Below are 21,973 nucleotides of genomic sequence, written 5' to 3' on the forward strand. Positions count from 1 at the left end.
CAGTCATACATAATTTATCTCGAGTTATCCTCTTGGTATGTTTGGACTGTTTATTATATGACTCAGAGGGTGACGGTTGAACTTAATTCAGTAGTTACTTATTTCAATCCTAGTCTCCTAGAGAAGCATAGAAGGAGCATGTCGTTTGCGGCCCAGAGTCGTCCTTGAATCCTTTGTGTCTCCCTCACTGCTTGTGTGCCTCTGGGCAAGATCTGTGACCTCAGATCCTTTCTCCGAAAACTCTGGGGTATTGCCCACATCCCATGGTTGATGAGGGACTTCAGTGAGCTGGTTTACTGTGCCTGGCCCATAGCAGGTGGCTGGTGTATACTATTATCTACTCAGCCTCTTCTCCCTTCGCCTCAGCAACAGGTGAAAATTCGTATCACTACATCAGGATCTCACAAATTAAAGCAAAATGAGAGGCATTTTTCACATGATACTGTTACTTTTTTTCTGTCCATGTGTGTGCTTGCTATCCAAAGGACAGGACTGGAACTTCAGGAACTTAAAATATGTTCTGTATATAAAATTTATTTTTGCAACTATGATGACTTGTTTGAGAACTTTATAGGCTCCGGTCTCCAAACATGAGCTATATTAGACTAAGAAAAGGAAAGCACCTCACAGCATGTTATTGGTATCGGTCTTACCTTTTCATATTAAAAAATAGACATATTATTAACTCTGTGATGGCTTTTTGGTCCTTAGTTGCATCTGGAAAATGGGGTGATAATCCAAAAGACTTGCTTTGTAGGACAGGGTTCTGCATAAATTGAGTTGGATGAACTTGCCCCATCCCCAGCTCCAGGGCAGAAGTTGTAGTTAGGGTTGTCTTGTTGAAGAAAACGACACTTCAGTCAAGTGACCGAAATTAAATTATGCTGCCCAGCTGAGAGCAGCCCACCAGCATCTACCTGTGCAGTCCTGTAAAGTCACTGTTCAAGTACAAGTTTTCCTTTTCCAATTCCAGCTTGAGTTGGAGTCCGTCAAAGCTCAGTGTTTTTCATTAACAAAGCAAAACCACATGCTGAGCAAGAAGGTTAAAGAGATGAGCAACTATTCACTACTGAAAGAAGAGAACCTGGAGCTTGAGGCGCAAAATAAACTACTTAAACGACAACTGGAAGACGTGAAAAGTGAAAACTTGAATCTCCTAAACCGTAAGTCTTTTTTTTTTTTCTGATTTGCCTGTGTTTGTAATGCATGTTATGTTCATATTAGGAAACTCCTCTAAGCGAGGCTTCAATTGGGAAGATTTTATAAAGTTAAGATTCTGAGATTGAAATTCCTTTCTTTTTGCTTGCTATTCCATAATTTGTAGCGTAAGAAGAAACATTTTTTTAAATTTAATGTTTATTTTTTATTAGAATATAGTTGATTTACAATGTGTAGTTGATTTACAGTGTTTTGTTAGTTTCAGGTATATAGCAAAGGGATTCAGTTATATGTATACACATATCCATTCTTTTTCAGATTTTTTTTCCCATATAGCTTATTACAGATCATTGAGCAGAGTTCCCTATGCTATACAGTGTGTCCTTGTTGATTATCTATTTTACATATGGTAGTGTGCGTATGTTAATCCCAAACTCCTAATTTTATCCCTCCCCCCGACTTTCCCCTTTGATAAGTTTGTTTTCGAACTCTGTCTGTTTCTGTTTTGTAAATAAGTTCATTTGTATCGTTTTTTTAGATTCCACATATAAGTGACATCATAAGATATTTGTCTTTTCTGTCTGACTTATTCCACTTGGTTATGATATTCCCTAGTTGCATCCATGTTGTTGCAAATGGCATTATTTTGTTCTTTTTATGTCTGAGTAATATTCCATTGTATATATGTAACACATCTTCTTTATCCATTCCTCTGTTGATGGACATTTCAGTCACTTCCATGTCTTGGCTACTGTAAATAGTGCTGCAGTGAACACTGAGGTGCATATATCTTTTGGATTTATGGTTTTCTCTGGATGTATGCCCAGGAGTGTGGTTGCTGGATCATATGGTAGTTTTGTTTTTAGTTTTTGAAGGAACCTCCACACTGTTCTCCATAGTGGTTGAACCAATTTACATTCCCACCAACAGTGTAGGCGGGTTCCCTTTTCTCCACACACTCTCTAGCATTGATTGTTTATAGACAGTTTTTTTAAAGGAATTTTTTCTTTTTTTTTTTAAACTTATTATTTATTTTATTTTTGGCTGAGTTGGGTCTTTGTTGCTCCACGTGGGCTTTCTTTAGTTGCAGAGAGCGGGGGCTCCTCTTCATTGTGGTGCACAGGCTTCTCATTGCAGTGGCTTCTCTTGTTGTGGATCATGGCCTCTAGGTGTGCGGGCTTCAGTAGTTGTGGCTCGTGGGTTCTAGAGCACAGACTCAGTAGTTGTGGCGCGTGGGCTTAGTTGCTCCGCAGCATGTGGGCTCTTCCTGGACCAGGGCTCGAACCCGTGTCCCCTGCATTGGCAGGCGGATTCTTAACCACCGCGCCACCAGGGAAGCCCTGTTTATAGACATTTTGATGATGGCCATTATGACTGGTGTGAGGTGATATCTCATTGTAGTTTTGATTTGCATTTCTCTAAAAACTAGCAAAGTTGAGCATCTTTTCATGTGCCTGTTGGCCATCTGTATGTCTTTGGAGAAGTGTCTATTTAAATATTTTTCCCATTTTTTGATTGGGTTGTTTGAGCTGCACAAGCTGTTTGTATATGTTGGAGATTAATCCCTTGTCGGTTGCTTCATTCGCAAACGTTTTCTCCCATTCTGTGGGTTGTCTTTTCATTTTGTTTATGGTTTCCTTTGCTGTGCAAAACCTTTTAAGTTTAATTAGGTCCCATTTGTTTTTTCTGTTTTTTTTAATTTTCATTACTGTAGGAGGTGGATCCAAAAAGATACTACTGCAGTTTATGTCAGAGTGTTCTGCCTATGTTTTTCTCTAAGAGTTTTATAATATCTGGCCTTACATTTAGGTCTTCAATCCATTTTGAGTTTATTTTTGTGTACGGTGTTAGAGAATGTTTTAATCTCATTCGTTTACATGTAACTGTCCACTTTTGCCAGCACCACTTGGTGAAAAGACTGTCTTTTCTCCATTGTATATTCTTGTTCCTTTGTTGTAGATTAATTGACCATAGGGTCATGGGTTTATTTCTGGGCTTTCCTGTTCATTGAGCTATATTTCTGTTTTTGTGCCAGTACCATACTGTTTTGATTATTGTAGCTTTGTAGTATAGTCTGAAGTCAGGGAGTCTGACTGCTCCAGTTCCGTTTTTCTTTTTCTTTCTTTTTTTTTTTAAATTTTTTTAGTTTAATTAAGTTATTTATTTGGCTGCGTTTGGTCTTCGTTGCAGTGAGCGGGCTTTCTCTAATTGTGGCGAGTGGGGGCTACTCTTTGTTGTGATGCATGGGCTTCTCATTGTGGTGGCTTCTCTTGTTGCGGAGCACGGACTCTAGGCGCGCAGGTTTTGGTAGTTGTGGCTCGTGGGCTCTAGAGTGCAGGCTCAGTAGTTGTGGCACATAGGCTTAGTTGCTCCGCGGCATGTGGGATTTTCCTGGAGCAGGGCTTGAACCTGTGTCCCCTGCATTGGCAGGCGGATTCTTAACCACTGCACCACCAGGGAAGTCCCTTCAGTTGCGTTTTTCTTGCTCAGGTTTGCTTTGGCTATTCGGGGTCTTTTGTATTTCTGTACAAATGAAAATTTTTTTTCTTCTAGTTCTGTGAAAAATGCCATTGGTAATTTGATAGGGATTGCATTGAATCTGTAGATTTCCTTGGGTAGTATAGTCATTTTGACAATATTGATTCTTCCAATCCAAAAACATGGTATATCTTTCTATCTGTTTATGTCATCTTCAGTTTCTTTTATCAGCATCTTATAGTTTTCAGAGTACAGGTCCTTTGCCTCCTTAGGTAGGTTTATTCCTAGGTATTTTATTCTTTTTGATGTAATGGTAAATGGGATTGTTTCAGTAAAGGTGCACCTTTACTGAATTCATGGATGAGCTCTAGTAAGTTTTCTGGTAGCATCTTAAGGATTTTCTACGTATAGTATCATGTCATCTGCAAACAGTGACAGTTTTACTTCTTTTCCAGTTTGGATTCCTTTTATATCTTTCTCTTCTCTGATAGTTTTGGAAGTCCTATGCACAGCAATGTTGTTTCAAAGTGGTGAGAGTGCATATCCTTGTCTTGTTCCTGATCTAAGAGGTAATGCTTTCAGCTTTTCACTGTTCAGTATGATGTTAGCTGTGGGTTTGTCATAGATGGCCTTTATTATGTTGAGGTAGGTTCCCTCTATACCCACTTTCTGTAGAGTTTTTATCATAAATGGGTGTTGAATTTTGTCAAAAGCTTTCTCTACATCTATTGAGATGATCATATAGTATTTGTTCGTCACTGATCGATTTATGGATATTGAAAAATCCTTGCAACCCTGGGATAAATCCCACTTGATCGTGGTGTATGGTCCATTTAATGTATTGTTGGATTGATTCAGTTTGCTAGTATTTTGTTGAGGATTTTTGCATCTATGCTCATCAGTGATATTGGCCTGTACTTTTCTTGTGGTATCCTTGTCTGGTTTTGGTGTGAGGGTGATGATGGCCTCATGAAATGAGTTTGCGAGTGTTCCTTCTGCAGTTTTTTGGAATAGTCTCAGAATGATAGGTGTGTTAACTCTTCTCTAAATGTTTCATAGAATTTGCCTGTGAAGCCATCTAGTCCTGGATTTTGTTTGTTGTTAGTTTTTGTGTGTGTGTGTGTCTTATTTTTTATTGAAGTATAGTTGAATTACAATGTTGCATTAATTACTGCTGTATAGCAAAGTGACTCAATTCTAGATATATATACATTCTTTTTAGTATTCCTTTCCATTATGGTTCATCACAGGATATTGAATATAGTTCCCTGTGCTATACAGTAGGATCTTGTCGTTTATCCATTCTGTATATACCAGTTTGCATCTGCTAATCCCAAAGTCCCACTCCTACCCTCTCCCACCCCCCCTCACCCCCTTGGCAACCACCAGTCTATTCTCTATGTCCCTGATTTTGTTCCTCTTTCATAGATAAGTGTCATATTTCATTTTATTTTTTACTTCTTTCAAGTCACTTAACCTTTTATTTTAGTTTTTTTTTTTTTTTTTTTTTTTTTTACTTTGCAGAACTTTATTTAGATGACTATAGCTATACACAGGACACTACAGTTTTTTTTTTTTTTTTAACATCTTTATTGGGGTATAATTGCTTTACAATGGTGTGTTAGTTTCTGCTTTATAACAAAGTGAATCAGTCATACATAAACATATGTTCCCATATGTCTTCCCTGTTGCGTCTCCCTCCCTCCCACCCTCCCCATCCCACCCCTCCAGGCTGTCACAAAGCACCGAGCCAATATCCCTGTGCCATGCGGCTGCTTCCCACTAGCTATCTACCTTACTGCGTTTGTTACTATGTATATGCCCATGACTCTCTCTCGCCCTGTCACAGCTCACCCTTCCCCCTCCCCATAACCTCAAGTCCGTTCTCTAAGAGGTCTGCGTCTTTATTCCTGCTTTACCCCTAGGTTCTTCATGACATTTTTTTCTTAAATTCCATATATATGTGTTAGCATACGGTATTTGTCTTTTTCTTTCTGACTTACTTCACTCTGTATGACAGACTCTAGGTCTATCCACCTCATTACAAATAGCTCAATTTCGTTTCTTTTTATGGCTGAGTAATATTCCATTGTATATATGTGCCACATCTTCTTTATCCATTCATCCGATGACGGGCACTTAGGTTGTTTCCATCTCCGGGCTATTGTAAATAGAGCTGCAATGAACATTTTGGTACATGACTCTTTTTGAATTTTGGTTTTCTCAGGGTATATGCCCAGTAGTGGGATTGCTGGGTCATATGGTAGTTCTATTTGTAGTTTTTTAAGGAACCTCCATACTGTTCTCCATAGTGGCTGAACCAATTCACATTCCCACCAGCAGTGCAAGAGTGTTCCCTTTTCTCCACACCCTCTCCAGCATTTATTGTTTCTAGATTTCTTGATGATGGCCATTCTGACTGGTGTGAGATGATATCTCATTGTAGTTTTGATTTGCATTTCTCTAATGATTAATGATGTTGAGCATTCTTTCATGTGTTTGTTGGCAGTCTGTATATCTTCTTTGGAGAAATGTCTATTTAGGTCTTCTGCCCATTTTTGGATTGGGTTGTTTGTTTTCTTGTTATTGAGCTGCATGAGCTGCTTGTAAATTTTGGAGATTAATCCTTTGTCGGTTGCTTCATTTGCAAAAATTTTCTCCCATTCTGAGGGTTGTCTTTTGGTCTTGTTTATGGTTTCCTTTGCTGTGCAAAAGCTTTGAAGTTTCATTAGGTCCCATTTGTTTATTTTTGTTTTTATTTCCATTACTCTAGGAGGTGGGTCAGAAAGGATCTTGCCTTGATTTATGTCATAGAGTGTTCTGCCTATGTTTTCCTCTAAGAGTTTGATAGTTTCTGGCCTTACATTTAGGTCTTTAATCCATTTTGAGCTTATTTTTGTGTATGGTGTTAGGGAGTGATCTAATCTCATACTTTTACATGTACCTGTCCAGTTTTCCCAGCACCACTTATTGAAGAGGCTGTCCTTTCTCCATTGTACATTACTGCCACCTTTATCAAAGATAAGGTGTCCATATGTGCATGGGTTTATCTCTGGGCTTTCTATCCTGTTCCATTGATCTATCTTTCTGTTTTTGTGCCAGTACCATACCGTCTTGATGACTGTAGCTTTGTAGTATAGTCTGAAGTCAGGGAGCCTGATTCCTCCAGTTCCTTCTTTCGTTCTCAAGATTGCTTTGGCTATTCGGGGTCTTTTGTGTTTCCATACAAATTGTGAAATTTTTTGTTCTAGTTCTGTGAAAAATGCCAGTGGTAGTTTGATAGGGATTGCATTGAATCTATAGATTGCTTTGGGTAGTAGAGTCATTTTCACAATGTTGATTCTTCCAATCCAAGAACATGGTATATCTCTCCATCGATTTATATCATCTTTAATTTCTTTCATCAGTGTCTTATAATTTTCTGCATACAGGTCTTTTGTCTCCTTAGGTAGGTTTATTCCTAGATATTTTATTCTTTTTGTTGCAATGGTAAATGGGAGTGTTTTCTTGATTTCACTTTCAGATTTTTCATCATTAGTATATAGGAATGCCAGAGATTTCTGTGCATTAATTTTGTATCCTGCCACTTTACCAAATTCATTGATTAGCTCTAGTAGTTTTCTGGTAGCATCTTTAGGGTTCTCTATGTATAGGATCATGTCATCTGCAAACAGTGACAGCTTTACTTCTTCTTTTCCAATTTGGATTCCTTTTATTTCCTTTTCTTCTCTGATTGCTGTGGCTAAAACTTCCAAAACAATGTTGAATAATAGTGGTGAGAGTGGGCAACCTTGTCTTGTTCCTGATCTTAGTGGAAATGCTTTCAGTTTTTCACCATTGAGGATGATGTTTGCTGTGGGCTTGTCATATATGGCCTTTATTATGTTGAGGAAAGTTCCCTCTATGCCTACTTTCTGCAGGGTTTTTATCATAAATGGGTGTTGAATTTTGTCAAAAGCTTTCTCTGCATCTATTGAGATGATCATATGGTTTTTCTCCTTCAATTTGTTAATATGGTTTATCACATTGATAGATTTGCGTATATTGAAGAATCCTTGCATTCCTGGAATAAACCCCACTTGATCATGGTGTATGATCCTTTTAATGTGCTGTTGGATTCTGTTTGCTAGTATTTTGTTGAGGATTTTTGCATCTATGTTCATCAGTGATATTGGCCTGTAGTTTTCTTTCTTTGTGACATCCTTGTCTGGTTTTGGTATCAAGGTGATGGTGGCCTCGTAGGAGTTAGGGAGTGGTCCTCCCTCTGCTATATTTTGGAAGAGTTTGAGAAGGATAGGTGTTAGCTCTTCTCTAAATGTTTGATAGAATTCGCCTGTGAAGCCATCTGGTCCTGGGCTTTTGTTTGTTGGAAGATTTTTAATCACAGTTTCAATTTCAGTGCTTGTGATTGGTCTGTTCATATTTTCTATTTCTTCCTGATTCAGTCTTGGCAGGTTGTGCATTTCTAAGAATTTGTCCATTTCTTCCAGATTGTCCATTTTATTGGCATAGAGTTGTTTGTAGTAATCTCTCATGATCTCTTTTATCTCTGCAGTGTCAGTTGTTACCTCTCCTTTTTCATTTCTAATTCTATTGATTTGAGTCTTCTCCCTTTTTTTCTTGATGAGTCTGGCTAGTGGTTTATCTATTTTGTTTATCTTCTCAAAGAACCAGCTTTTAGTTTTATTGATCTTTGCTATTGTTTCCTTCATTTCTTTTTCATTTATTTCTGATCTGATTTTTATGATTTCTTTCCTTCTGCTAGCTTTGGGGTTTTTTTGTTCTTCTTTCTCTAATTGCTTGAGGTGCAAGGTTAGGTTGTTTATTCGAGATGTTTCCTGCTTCTTAAGGTGGGCTTGTATTGCTATAAACTTCCCCCTTAGAACTGCTTTTGCTGCATCCCACAGGTTTTGGGTCGTTGTGTCTCCATTGTCATTTGTTTCTAGGTATTTTTTGATTTCCTCTTTGATTTCTTCAGTGATCTCTTCATTATTAAGTAGTGTATTGTTTAGCCTCCATGTGTTTGTATTTTTTACAGATCTTTTCCTGTAATTGATATCTAGTCTCATGGCGTTGTGGTCAGAAAAGATACTTGATACAATTTCAATTTTCTTAAATTTACCAAGGCTTGATTTGTGACCTAAGATATGATCTATCCTGGAGAATGTTCCATGAGCACTTGAGAAAAATGTGTATTCTGTTGTTTTTGGATGGAGTGTCCTATAAATATCAATTAAGTCCATCTTGTTTAATGTATCATTTAAAGCTTGTGTTTCCTTATTTATTTTCATTTTGGATGATGTGTCCATGGGTGAAAGTGGGGTGTTTAAGTCCCCTACTATGAATGTGTTACTGTCGATTTCCCCTTTTATGGCTGTTAGTATTTGCCTTATGTATTGAGGTGCTCCTATGTTGGGTGCATAAATATTTACAATTGTTATATCTTCTTCTTGGATTGATCCCTTGATCATTATGTAGTGTCCTTCTTTGTCTCTTTTAATAGTCCTTATTTTAAAGTCTATTTTGTCTGATATGAGAATTGCTACTCCAGCTTTCTTTTGGCTTCCATTTGCATGGAATATCTTTTTCCATCCCCTTACTTTCAGTCTGTATGTGTCTCTAGGTCTGAAGTGGGTCTCTTGTAGACAGCATATATAAGGGTCTTGTTTTTGTATCCATTCAGCTAATCTGTGTCTTTTGGTGGGAGCATTTAGTCCATTTACATTTAAGGTAATTATCGATATGTATGTTCCTATTCCCATTTTCTAAATTGTTTTGGGTTCGTTATTATAGGTCTTTTCCTTCTCTTGTGTTTCTTGCCTAGAGAAGATCCTTTAGCATTTGTTGTAAAGCTGGTTTGGTGGTGCTGAACTCTCTCAGCTTTTGCTTGTCTGTAAAGGTTTTAATTTCTCCATCAAATCTGAATGAGATCCTTGCTGGGTAGAGTAGTCTTGGCTGCATGTTTTTCTCCTTCATCACTTTCAGTATGTCCTGCCACTCCCTTCTGGCTTGTAGGGTTTCTGCTGAGAGATCAGCTGTTAACCTTATGGGGATTCCCTTATGTGTTATTTGTTGTTTTTCCCTTGCTGCTTTTAATATGCTTTCTTTGTATTTAATTTTTGACAGTTTGATTAATATGTGTCTTGGCGTATTTCTCCTTGTATTTATCTTGTATGGGACTCTCTGTGCTTCCTGGACTTGATTAACTATTTCCTTTCCCATATTAGGGAAGTTTTCAACTATAATCTCTTCAAATATTTTCTCAGTCCCTTTCTTTTTCTCTTCTTCTTCTGGAACCCCTATAATTTGAATGTTGGTGCGTTTAATGTTGTCCCAGAGGTCTCTGAGACTGTCCTCAGTTCTTTTCATTCTTTTTTCTTTATTCTGCTCTGCAGTAGTTATTTCCACTATTTTATCTTCCAGGTCACTTATCCGTTCTTCTGCCTCAGTTATTCTGCTATTGATCCCATCTAGAGTACTTTTAATTTCATTTATTGTGTTGTTCATCGTTGCTTGTTTCATCTTTAGTTCTTCTAGGTCCTTGTTAACTGATTCTTGCATTTTGTCCAATCTATTGTCCATTCTATCTCCAAGATTTCGGATCAACCTTACTATCATTATTCTGAATTCTCTTTCAGGTAGACTGCCTATTTCCTCTTCATTTGTTAGGTCTGGTGGGTTTTTATCTTGCTCCTTCATCTGCTGTGTGTTTTTCTGTCTTCTCATTTTGCTTATCTTACTGTGTTTGGGGTCTCGTTTTTGCAGGCTGCAGGTTTGTAGTTCCTCCTGTTTTTGATGTCTGTCTCCAGTGGCTAAGGTTGTTTCAGTGGGTTGTGTAGGCTTCCTGGTGGAGGGGGCTAGTGCCTGTGTTGTGGTGGATGAGGCTGGATCTTGTCTCTCTAGTAGGCAGGTTCACGTCTGGTGGTGTGTTTGGGGGTGTCTGTGGCCTTATTATGATTTTAGGCAGCCTCTCTGCTAATGGGTGGGGTTGTGTTCCTGTTTTGCTAGTTGTTTGGCATAGGTTTTCCAGCACTGTGGCTTGCTGGTCGTTGAGTGAAGCTGGGTGCTGGTGTTAAGATGGAGGTCTCTGGGAGATTTTCGCCGTTTGATATTATGTGGAGCTGGGAGGTCTCTTGTTGATCAGTGTCCTGAAGTTGGCTGTCCTACCTCAGAGGCAGAGCCCTGCCTCCTGGCTGGAGCACCAAAAGCTTTTCATCCACAGGCTCAGGATAAAAGGGAGAAAAAGTAGAGGGAATTAGTAGAAGTATGAGGAAAGAAAGAAGGAAAGGAGGGTAGGAAGGAAGGAAGAAAGAAAGAAAGAAGCAAAGAAGGAAAGAAGGCAAGAAGGAAAGAAAGGAGGGAGGGAGGAAGGAAGGAAGGAAGGAGGGAAAGAAGGAAAAAAGACAGAAAGAAAGAAGATACAGTAAAAATAAACTAAAGTATAATAAAGTTATTGAATTAAAAACTTCTTATTTAGAAAAAAAAAAAAAAAGAGACGGAAAGAACCTTAGGACAAATGTTGGAAGCAAAGCTATACAGACAAAATCTTACACAGAAGCATACACATACACCCTCACTAAAAGAGGTAAATGGGGAAAAATCCTAAATCTTGCTGTCAGAGACCACCTCCTCAATTTGGGATGATTCGTTGTCTAAAGGAGGGAAGGAAGGACGGAAAGAAAGAAAGAAAGAACGAAGGTAAAGTGTAATAAGGTTATTAAAATTAATTATTAAGAAAAAAAAATTAAAAAAAAAAAACATGGACGGATAGAACCCTAGGACAAATGGTGGAAGCAAGACTATACAGACAAGATCTCACACAGAAGCATACACATACACATTCACAAAAAGAGGAAAGGGGGAAAAATCATAGATCTTGCTCCTAAAGTCCACTTCCTTAATTGGGGATGATTGGTTGTCTATTCAGGTATTCCACAGATGCAGGGTACATCAAGTTGATTGTGGAGCTTTAATCCGCTGCTTCTGAGGCTGCTGGGAGAGATTTCCCTTTCTCTTCTTTGTTCTCACAGCTCCCAGGGCTAAGCTTTGGATTTGGCCCTGCCACTGCGTGTAGATCGCTGGAGGGCGTCTGTTTTTTGCTCAGACAGGATGGGGTTAAAAGAGCCGCTGATTGGGGGCTCTGGCGCACTCAGGCCGGCGGGGACGAAGGGGCACAGAGTGCGGGGCGGGCCTGCGGTGGCAAAGGCCGGCGTGACTTTGCACCAGCCTGAGGCGCGCTGTGCGCTCTCCCGGGGATGTTGTCCCTGGATCCCGGGAACCCGGCAGTGGCGGGCTGCACAGGCTCCGCGGAGGAGGGGTGTGGAGAGTGACCTGTGCTCGCACACAGGCCCCTCGGTGGCGGCAGCAGCAGCCTTAACGTCTCCCGCCCGCCTCTGGGGTCCGCGCTTTTAGCCGCGGCTTGCGCCCGTCTCTGGATTCCGCGCTTTCAGCCGCGGCTCGCGCCCGTCTCTGGATTCCGCGCTTTCAGCCGCGGCTCGCGCCCGTCTCTGGATTCCGCGCTTTCAGCCGCGGCTCGCGCCCGCCTCTGGATTCCGCGCTTTCAGCCGCGGCTCGCGCCCGTCTCTGGATTCCGCGCTTTCAGCCGCGGCTCGCGCCCGTCTCTGGGGTCCGCGCTTTCAGCCGCGGCTCGCGCCCGTCTCTGGGGTTCGCGCTTTTAGCCGCGGCTCGCGCCCGTCTCTGGAGTTCCTTTAAGCAGCGTTCTTAAACCCCTCTCCTCACGCCCCAGAAAACAAAGAGGGAAGGAAAAGTCTCCTGCCTCTTCTGCAGGTGCAGGCTTTTCCCCGGACTCCCTCCCGGCTAGCTCTGGTGCACTAACCCCTTCAGGCTATGTTCAAGCCGCCAACCCCAGTCCTCTCCCTGCGCTCCGGCCTCAGCTCGCAGCCCCGCCCGCCCCGGCGGGTGAGCAGACAAGCCTCTCGGGCTGGTGAGTGCCGGTCGGCACCGATCCTCTGTGCGGGAATCTCCCCGCTTTGCCCTCCGCACCCGTTGCTGTGCACTCCTCCGCAGCTTCGAAGCTCCCCCCTCCGCCTCCCTCAGTCTCCGCCCGCGAAGGGGCTTCCTAGAGTGTGGAAACTTTTCCTCCTTCACAGCTCCCTCCCACTGGTGCAGGTGCCGTCCCTATTCTTTTGTCTCTGTTTTTTCTTTTGCCCTACCCAGGTACGTGGGGAGTTTCTTGCCTTTTGGGAGGTCTGAGGTCTTCTGCCAGCCTTCAGTAGGTGTTCTGTAGGAGTTGTTCCACGTGTAGTTGTATTTCTGGTGTATCTGTGGGGAGGAAGGTGATCTCCGCGTCTTACTCTTCCGCCATCTTCCGCCTTCCCCTATTTTAGTTTTTTAAATTAATTTTTGGGCTTCCCTGGTGGTGCAGTGGTTGAGAGTCTGCCTGCCGATGCAGGGGACATGGGTTCGTGCCCCAGTCCAGGAAGATCCCACATGCCGTGGAGCGGCTGGGCCCGTGAGCCATGGCCGCTGAGCCTGTGCGTCTGGAGCCTGCACGTCCGGAGCCTGTGTTCCACAACGGGAGAGGCCACAACAGTGAGAGGCCCGCGTACCGCAAAAACAAACAAACAAAATTTTTATTGGAGTATAGTTGCTTTACATGTCATATTTTATATTGCACATATAAGTGATATCATATGGTATTTGTTTTTCTCTTTCAGACTTACTTCACTTAGTATGATAATCTCTAGTTGCATCTGTGTTGTTGCAAATGGCATTATTTCGTTCTTTTTCATGGCTGAGTAATATTCCATTGTATATATGTACCACATCATCTCTTATCCATTCATCTCTTGATGGATATTTAGGTTGTTTCCATGTCTTGGCTATTGTGAATAGTGCTGCTATGAACATAAGGGTGCGTGTATCTTTTTTAATTAGAGTTTTCTCCAGATATATGCCCAGGAGTGGGATTGCTGGATCATATGGTAATTCTATTTTTAGTTTTCTGAGAAACCTCCATACTGTTTTCCACAGTGGCTGCACCGACTTACATTCCCACCAACAGTGTAGGAGGGTTCCGTTTTCTCCACATCCTCTCCAGCAATTTGTCATTTGTAGACTTTTTAATAATGGCCATTCTGACCACTGTGCGATGGTACCTCATTGTGGTTTTGATTTGCATTTCTCTAATAGTCAGCCATATTGAGCATCTTTTCATGTGCCTATTGGCCCCCTCTATTTATTTTTTGGAGAAATGTCTACTTCAGTCTTCTGCCAATTTTTCGGTTCCATTGTTTGTTCTTTTGTTGTCGAGCTGTGTGAGCTGTTTGTATATTTTGGAAATTAAGCCCTTGACAGTCGCATCATTTGCAAATATTTTCTCCCATTCTGTACGTTGTCTTTTCGTTTTGTTTACAGTTTCCTTTGCTGTGCAGAAGCTTGTAAGTTTGATTAGGTCCCATTTGTTTATTTTTGCTTTTATTTCTATTGCCTTGGGAGACCTAAGAAAACGTTGGTACGATTTATGTCAGAATGTTTTGCCCCTGTTGTCTTCTAGACATTTTATGGTGTCATAGCCTATGTTTAAGTCTTTAAGCCATTTTGAGTTTATTTTTGTGTATGGTGAGAGGTCGTGTTGTAACTTCATTGATTTACATGCAGCTGTCCAACTTCCCCAACACCAGTTGCTGAAGAGTCTGTCTTTTTTCCGTTGTATATTCTTGCCTCCTCTGTCGAAGATTAATTGACCATAGGTGTGTGGGTTTATTTTGGGGCTCTCTGTTCTGTTCCATTGATCCATATGTTTGTTTTTGTGCCAATGCCATGCTGTTTTGATTACTGTAGCTTTGTAGTATTGTCTGAAGTTTGGGATGGTTATGCTCTTGGAAGTCTTTTAATCACAGTTTCAATTTCAATACTTGTGATTGGTCTGTTCTTACTTTCTATTTCTTCCTGGTTCAGTCTTGGAAGATTTCACCTTTCTAAGAATTTGTCTATTTATTCTAGTTGTCCATTTTATTGGTAGATAGTTGGTTGTAGTAGTCTCTTATGATCCTTTGTATTTCTGTGGTGTCAGTTGTAACTTCTTTTTTGTTTCTAATTTTATTGATTTGAGCCCTCCCTTTTTTTCTTGATGAGTCTGGCTAAAAGTTTATCAATTTTCTTTATCTTTTCAAAGAACCGTCCTTTAGTTTCATTGATCTCTTCTATTGTTTCCTTCATCTCTCTTTCATTTATTTCTGCTCTCATCTTTATGATTTCTTTCCTTCTACTAACTTTGTGTTTTGTTTGTTCTTTCTCTAGTGGCTCTAGGTGTAAGTAACCTTAGGTTGTTTGAGATTTTTCTTGTTTCTTGAGGTAAGATTGTATTGCTATAAACTTCCCTCTTAGAACTCCTTTTGTTGCATCTCATAACTTTTGGATTGTCATGTTTTCATTTTCATTTGTCTCTAGGTATTTTTTGATTTCCTCTTTGATTTCTTCAGTGATCCATTGGTTGTTTAGTAACATATTGTTTAGCCTCCATGTGTTTGTGTTTTTTCGTTGTTTTGTTGTAGTCGATTTTTAATCTCATAGTGTTGTGGTAGGAGAAGATGCTTGATATGATTTCACTTTTCTTAAATTTACTGAGGCTTGCTTTGTGACCAAGCATGTGGTCTATCCTGGAGAATGTTCCATGTGCACTTGAGAAAAATGTGTACTCTGCTGCTTTCAGATGGAACGTTCTATAAATATCAGTTAAATCCATCTGGTCTCATGTGTCACATAAGGCCTGTGTTTCCTTATTGATCTTCTGCCTGTATGATCCGTCCATTGATGAAAGTGGGGTGTTAAAGTCCCCCACTATTACTGTGTTACTGTCGATTTCTCCTTTTATGGCTGTGAGCATTTGCCTTCTATATTGCTCCTGTGTTGGGTGCATAAATACTTAAAATTGTTATATCTTCTTCTTGGATTGATCCCTTGATCATTATGTACTGTCCTTTTTTGTCTCTTGTAATAGTCTTTATTTTACAGTCTATATTGTCTGATATGACTATTGCTACTCCAGCTTTCTTTTGATTTCCATTTGCATGGAATACATTTTACCATCCCCTCACTTTCAGTCTGTATGTGTCCCTAGATCTGAAGTGGGGTTCTTGTAGACAGCATATATACAGGTCTTGTGTTTGTATCCATTCAGCCGGTCTATCTTTTGGTTGGAGCATTTAATCCATTTACATTTAAGGTAATTACTGATATGTACTTACTGACGTTTTGTTAATTGTTTTGGCTTTGTTTTTGAAGGTCTTTTTTCTTCCCTTCCTCTTTTGTTCTCTTGTGACTTGATGTCTGTCTTTAGTGTTGTGTTTGGATTGCTTGTTCTTTTTTCTATGTGTATCTATTGTACATCTTTGGTTTGTGGTTCCCATGAGGTTTTGATATAGCAGTCTGTATATGTACAAGATTGCTTTAAGTTGCTGGTCTCTTAATTTCCAGTGCATTTCCAATATCCTGCATTTGTATTCTCCTCTTCCCATGATTGCTGGTTTTGATAACATATTTGTGTGGGGGTGATTTCCTACCTTTGTTTTATGTTTGCCTTTACCGATGAGCTTTCCCATTCATAATTTTCTGGATTCTAGTTGTGGCCTTTTCTGCCTAGAGAAGTTCCTTTAGGATTTGTTGTAAAAGCTGGTTTGGTGATGCTGAATTCTCTTAGCTTTTGCTTGTCTGTAAAGCTTTTGATTTCTCCATTGAATCTGAATGAGAGCCTTGCTGGGTAGAGTATTCTTGGTTGTAGGTTTTTCTCCTTCATCACTTTAAATATATCTTGCCATTTCCTTCTGGCCTGCAGAGTTTCTGCTGAAAAATCAGTTGATAACCTTATGGGAATTTCCTTGTATGTTATTTGTTTCTTTTCTCTGTTCTTTGTAATATTTTATCTTTGTCTTAATTTTTTGGTCAGTTTCATTAATATGTGTCTTGGCGTGTTCCTCCTTGGGTTTATCCTGTATGGTGCTCTCTGAGCCTCCTGGACTTGAGTGTTTCCTTTCCCATGTTAGGGAACCTTTTGGCTGTTAACTCTTCAAATATTTTCTCAGCCCCTTTCTCTCTCCTTTCCTTCTGGGACCCCTTTAATGCCAATGTTGTGGATTTAATGTTGTCCTAGAAGTCTCTTAGACTGGCCTCATTTCTTTTCATTCTTCTGTCTTTATTCTGTTCCTCGGCAGTGATTTCCACCAATTTGTTTTCCAGCTCACTTACTCGTTCTACTGCCCCATTTATTCTGCTATTGATTCCTTCTAGTGTGTTTTTCATTTCAGTTATTGTATTGTTTATCTCTGTTCATTAAGGCTTCTAACTCTTTATTAAACATTTCTTGTATCCTCTTGGTCTGTGTCTCCATTGTTTTTCTTCTTGGTCTTGGGTCATCTTTACTATCATTACTCTGAAATCTTTTTCAGGTAGGTTGTGTATCTCCGCTTCACTTAGTTGTTCTTCTGGGGTTTTATCTTGTTCCTTAGTCTGGAAGATATTTCTCCACTGTCTGGTATTGTCTCACTTGCTGTGTTTTTGTGGTCTCCATTCCTCAGACCGTAGGATTATAATTCTTCTTGGTTCCGGTGTCTGTCCCCTGGTGGGTGAGGTTGGTCCAGGGGCTTGTGCAGGCTTTCTGGTGGGAGGAACTGGTGCCTGCACACTGGTGGGTGGAGCTGTGTCATGTCCCCCTGGTGGGCAGGGCCATGTCAAGGGGTATGTTTATAGGTGGCTCTTGGCTCAGGACAACTTTAGACAGCCTGTCTCCTGATGGGTGGGGCTGTGTTCCTACCCTGTTCATTGTTTGGCCTGAGGCGTCCCAGGACTGGAGCCTGCAGGCTGTTGGGTGGGGCTGATCATTGGTGCCAAAATGGAGACACCCCCCCCACCCCCACCCCCGGGAGAGCTCACACCCAAGAGTTTTCCTTTGGGCCCCACGGTGAGCCACAGCCGACCCCCGACTCTGCCAGAGACCCTACAGTACCCGCAGGTAGGTCTGGCCCAGGCTCTTACGAAGTCAGTGCTTTGCCCTGGGTCCCAGTGCACATGAAACCTTGTGTGCGGCCTCCAAGACGGCCATCTGTTTTCCTCAGTCCTGAGGAGCTCCTGCACTCGAGCCCTGCTGGCCTTCAAAGCCAAATGCTCTGGGGGCTCCTCCTCCTGATGCCAGGCCCCCAGGCTGGGGAGCCTGACGTTGGGCTCCAGACTCACTCATATGGGAGAACCTCTGTGATAGAATTACTTTCCAGTTTGTGGATCGCCCACCTGGAAGGTATGGGATTTGATCATAATGCAAAAGTGAACTTCCTAATGTCTCACTGTGGCTTCTTCTTGGTCTTTGGATGTAGAATATCTTTTTTGGAAGGTTCAAGTCTTTTTTGTCAGTGGTTGTTTAGCAATTAGTTGTGATTTTGGTGTTTTCATAAGGGGAGGTGAGCTGAAGTCCTTTTACTCCACCATCTTGTCTCTCCCGCCAGTCCTGAAGAAACATTTTAAAACTGTCCGAATTTGCCCCTCCAGATGGTACCGGGCTTCCCTTGCCCTCTGACTGCTGGTCAGGTGTGCGGAGTGCCCGCAAGCACTGGGAGGGAGGGAGGAGAGAGGTCAAGGTTGTTTGCCCTCCTGCCACCTCCATATACAGCGTCCCTGGGCTGGCCCTGCGCCTTTCAGCCATGCAAGGTCCGAGTGTTTGTGGGATGGCCTCTCTAGCATTCTGCAGCAGCTCGCTCTCTCCAGTTCTGGGAGTTCCTGCCTCCCCGGCCCTCTAGGCCCAAGGGCTACAAACAGCATGGCTCTGCTAGTAGCCTAGGGAACTATGCCATCCTTTGTGGCTACGGACCCAGCCTAAGTCAGTCTGTATTGAAGGGTTCTCCGATGACCTGAATTGGGCATGCCGTCTGTTTTCTGCCTGGACCCTGAGAGCCCCTGACAGATGCACAGATCGAATTGGACCTCAGGGCAGTCATTGACAGGTTTTAGTAGAGCACTCCTTATCTGCCTCTGTAGGGAGAAGAGGCGGGCTTTCAACTTAATTTGAGGATTTGAAAGAATTGTATTACATGGAGAAGGATGTGAGAATAGTAAAATTTGCATTTATGTGCATTAAATTATTTTGTTTTGAAATTTGTGAGTCAGAATTGCCTGTAGTCCATTTGATAGAATTAATACAATATTGTATGCATACAAAAAAAAGAAGAACAATTCGAAACTTGTTTGGCTGCTTTTAAAAGTCAAGCGACGGAAGTCAGAAAGAGAAAGACATATAATATTGCTTATGTGAAATCTAGAAAAATGGTACAGATGTGACCTTATTTGCAAAGCAGAAATAGAGACACAGATGTAGAAAACAAACTTATGATTACCAAGGGGGAAAGGGGGTGTGGGATGAATTGGGAGATTGGGATTGACATATATACACTACTATGTATAAAATAGGTAACTAATGAGAACTGACTGTATAGCACAGGGAACTCAGTGCTCTGTAGTGACCTAAATGGGAAGGAAATCTAAAACAGAGTGGGTATATGTATAACTGACTCACTTTGTTGTACAGCAGAAACTAATACAACATTGTAAAGCAGCTGTACCCCAATTTAAAAAAAAATAGGTAAACAATAAGGACTACTGTATACCACAGGAAAGAATACTCAATATCTTGTGATAACCTATAATGAAAAAGGATCTGAAAAAGAATATATAGGGCTTCCCTGGTGGCGCAGTGGTTGAGGGTCCACCTGCTGATGCAGGGGACGCGGGTTCGTGACCCGGTCCGGGAGGGTCCCACATGCCGCGGAGCGGTTGGGCCCGTGAGCCGTGGCCGCTGGGCCTGCGCGTCTGGAGCCTGTGCTCCGCAACGGGAGAGGCCACAACAGTGAGAGGCCCCCGTACCGCAAAAAACGAAAAAAAATATATATATATTATGTATATGTATAACTTAGTCACTTTGGTGTACACTTGGAACTAGCACAACATTGTAAATTAACTAAACTTAAATAAAAAAAAAAAAGTCAAGGGCTTCCCTGATGGCGCAGTGGTTGAGAGTCCGCCTGCCGATGCAGGGGACACGGGTTCGTGCCCCGGTCCAGGAAGATCCCACATGCCGCGGAGCGGCTGGGCCCGTGAGCCATGGCCGCTGAGCCTGCGCATGCGGAGTCTGTGCTCCACAACGGGAAAGGCCACAGCAGTGAGAGGCCCGCGTACCGCAAAAAAAAAAAAAAAAAGTCAAGCGAAATGAAAACACTTCAGGTTGGTAACGACCAGGCTCTTCTACTTTCTTAGGCATAGCTCAGCCATCTCCTAAACTGCTGATTTTTCAGAAAGAATTACAGAAAGCAGAAAATGCTATCACCTCGGAGCATAAGGAGTTTGCAACCCAGAAACAAGCTCTGCAACAACAACTACAAAGTGAAGTGAGTATTTCTCCTTGAGCACCCAGGGATCAGGCCAGTCCACTGCATAGACGTGTGAACTTGGCACATGCCACACTGGTGTGAGTGGGATTTATTTTAACATCAGATATCCCTTAAGGTGCTAAAGGGTGTCCTTTCTCCTCTGAGAGAAACTGTCCAGTGGTCATGTGACTCTATATTCATAATAGTCACAAAATCCAGAGGCAAGCAAACTCACACACAAAATTTTCCAAGTCCTGATGGTGCCCACAGTGGAAGTGTCTCGATGCTCACCCTGTGACTTGGAAATACTGCTGCCCTCTCTCTGGTGTCTTCCCATGCCCTGGAGTAGCTGCTCTGACGTGCATGTAAGAAGAAATGGAAACTTGCATCATCGGTCGTCATTTTAAAGGGACCCTGTGGTTTACGGGTATAAAGCTGCTCAGAATTGGCAAAACAAAAAGAGGGAATAAGCCCAATGAGAGAATTGTTCCCTTTGAAGTGAGCTGTGATTTGTTTTATGTTGATTTTTTTTTCTTCTCTAATTCTCTGCAGATTGAGCACTGTGCCCAGCTGAAGGCCCGGATATTAGAATACGATGCTTCTGTCAAGAGGTTAACTGTGCAGGTTACCGATTTAAAATTGCAACTGAAACAAACTCAGATAGGTTAGAGACATTTTTAACCTGTGTGTGTGTGTGTGTGTGTGTGTGTGTGTGTAAAACTTCTGACATTTGTGGAAATGTAATAATTGTTACTCATTGAATTTTCAGTAATTCTCATAGTAGAGGTAAAGCCATAGAGCCATGGGCCATCTTAGAAGTCAAACTCCCTGTCCATTTCACGGATACCAGCCAGGTCATCAGCTGAAGTGACTTGCTTTCACAGGTGCCCCATGCTTGGGGGAGCCTCATGCCCCAGATAGGAAAGGTGTGGTAGTGATGCAGAGGCCCCCAAATTCTTCCTGGACCTAGGTTTTCCTGTTTTATTTGCTACCCTGATAATAAGAGCAGTCTACTCTTCAGTGGTTTTATATACTCCTTGACAGGTGTATATACCTGTGGGAGAAGCAGAGTGCCCTGGCAAAAAGAGGGCTGCCGCTGGAATCAGAAAATTTGTTTTGTACCCCAATTTTGAAGTTAGTTGTTTGGCCTTGGACATGTTGCTTTTAACTTCCTTGGGCCTCAGTTGCCCCCTTTGTAATGAGGATAATAATACCTTCTGTTCCATGGAGGACGAAGGGGAAAGGTGATTGGCTCCAGTACAGTGCCTGGGGCATATGAAACACTGGGGAGATGGCCAGTGCTACCATCTGATTACTATGTCTTCCTGTGGATGCGTGACATCTGCCCCTCCTCCTTCATAACAAGTGTTCCGAGGCTTAGACACTTCCTTTAGCTGCTTCCAAGCTCAGTGGAAGTTCCTGAGTGTTCGTGATTTTGAGCCTTCTTCAGTTCCTTCTTCCCACTTAGGCCCTTGGTCCCTTCTCCCCACGCCACTTTTATTGTGGTCTCTTTACTCATCTCTACTCTTTCCCGTTCCTCATTTTCTCTCCACAATTCTGCCTTTGCCAAACTGCCCACAGCTGAAGCCTGTACCAAGCTCCTGTCGTTAGAAATAGTTTAATGAGGTTGGAAGCTTCTGGAACATGGGCATCACAAGCATCTGTCCCGTGGCATCATCAAGGTGGCTTTGCAGGAGAGGAGTGATCACATTTACTGGCTTTGCATTAGGCCAGCGCAGTGGCTCGATGCCTCGCTAACTGGGGGATTCAGCCGCAGTCCCCCATCTGTGGCATGGGAGCCGTGAGAGTTCTGGGCCCACAGTGGTGTCCTGACCGCATGTCCTCCTTATCTGAGACTCAGGCCGTATGCAGTGGATTTTGCCGCAGCCCTGGGAGTTCGGGGGCGGCATCCTGTAGTGCGACGCGTTCATTATTTTGAAGTCAAATGTGTGAACATTCATGCTGGG

General features: G+C 42.0%; 1 protein-coding gene across 3 annotated transcripts in view; it reads left to right on the forward strand.

Moving 5' to 3' along the window:
* OFD1 (OFD1 centriole and centriolar satellite protein) overlaps positions 1 to 21,973 on the forward strand; it is a 71,554-nt gene that overhangs the window by 25,199 nt on the left and 24,382 nt on the right. For all 3 annotated transcript variants that reach the window (XM_079909870.1, XM_079909869.1, XM_079909871.1), the window contains exons 13-15: positions 974 to 1,163; positions 19,894 to 20,024; positions 20,559 to 20,670. In XM_079909870.1, coding sequence (XP_079765996.1) covers positions 974 to 1,163; positions 19,894 to 20,024; positions 20,559 to 20,670 — 433 coding nt within the window. The remainder of the gene's footprint in view (positions 1 to 973; positions 1,164 to 19,893; positions 20,025 to 20,558; positions 20,671 to 21,973) is intronic.

Source organism: Stenella coeruleoalba (genome assembly GCF_951394435.1).
Source record: "Stenella coeruleoalba genome assembly, chromosome: X".
NCBI classification, from domain to species: Eukaryota; Metazoa; Chordata; class Mammalia; order Artiodactyla; family Delphinidae; genus Stenella; species Stenella coeruleoalba.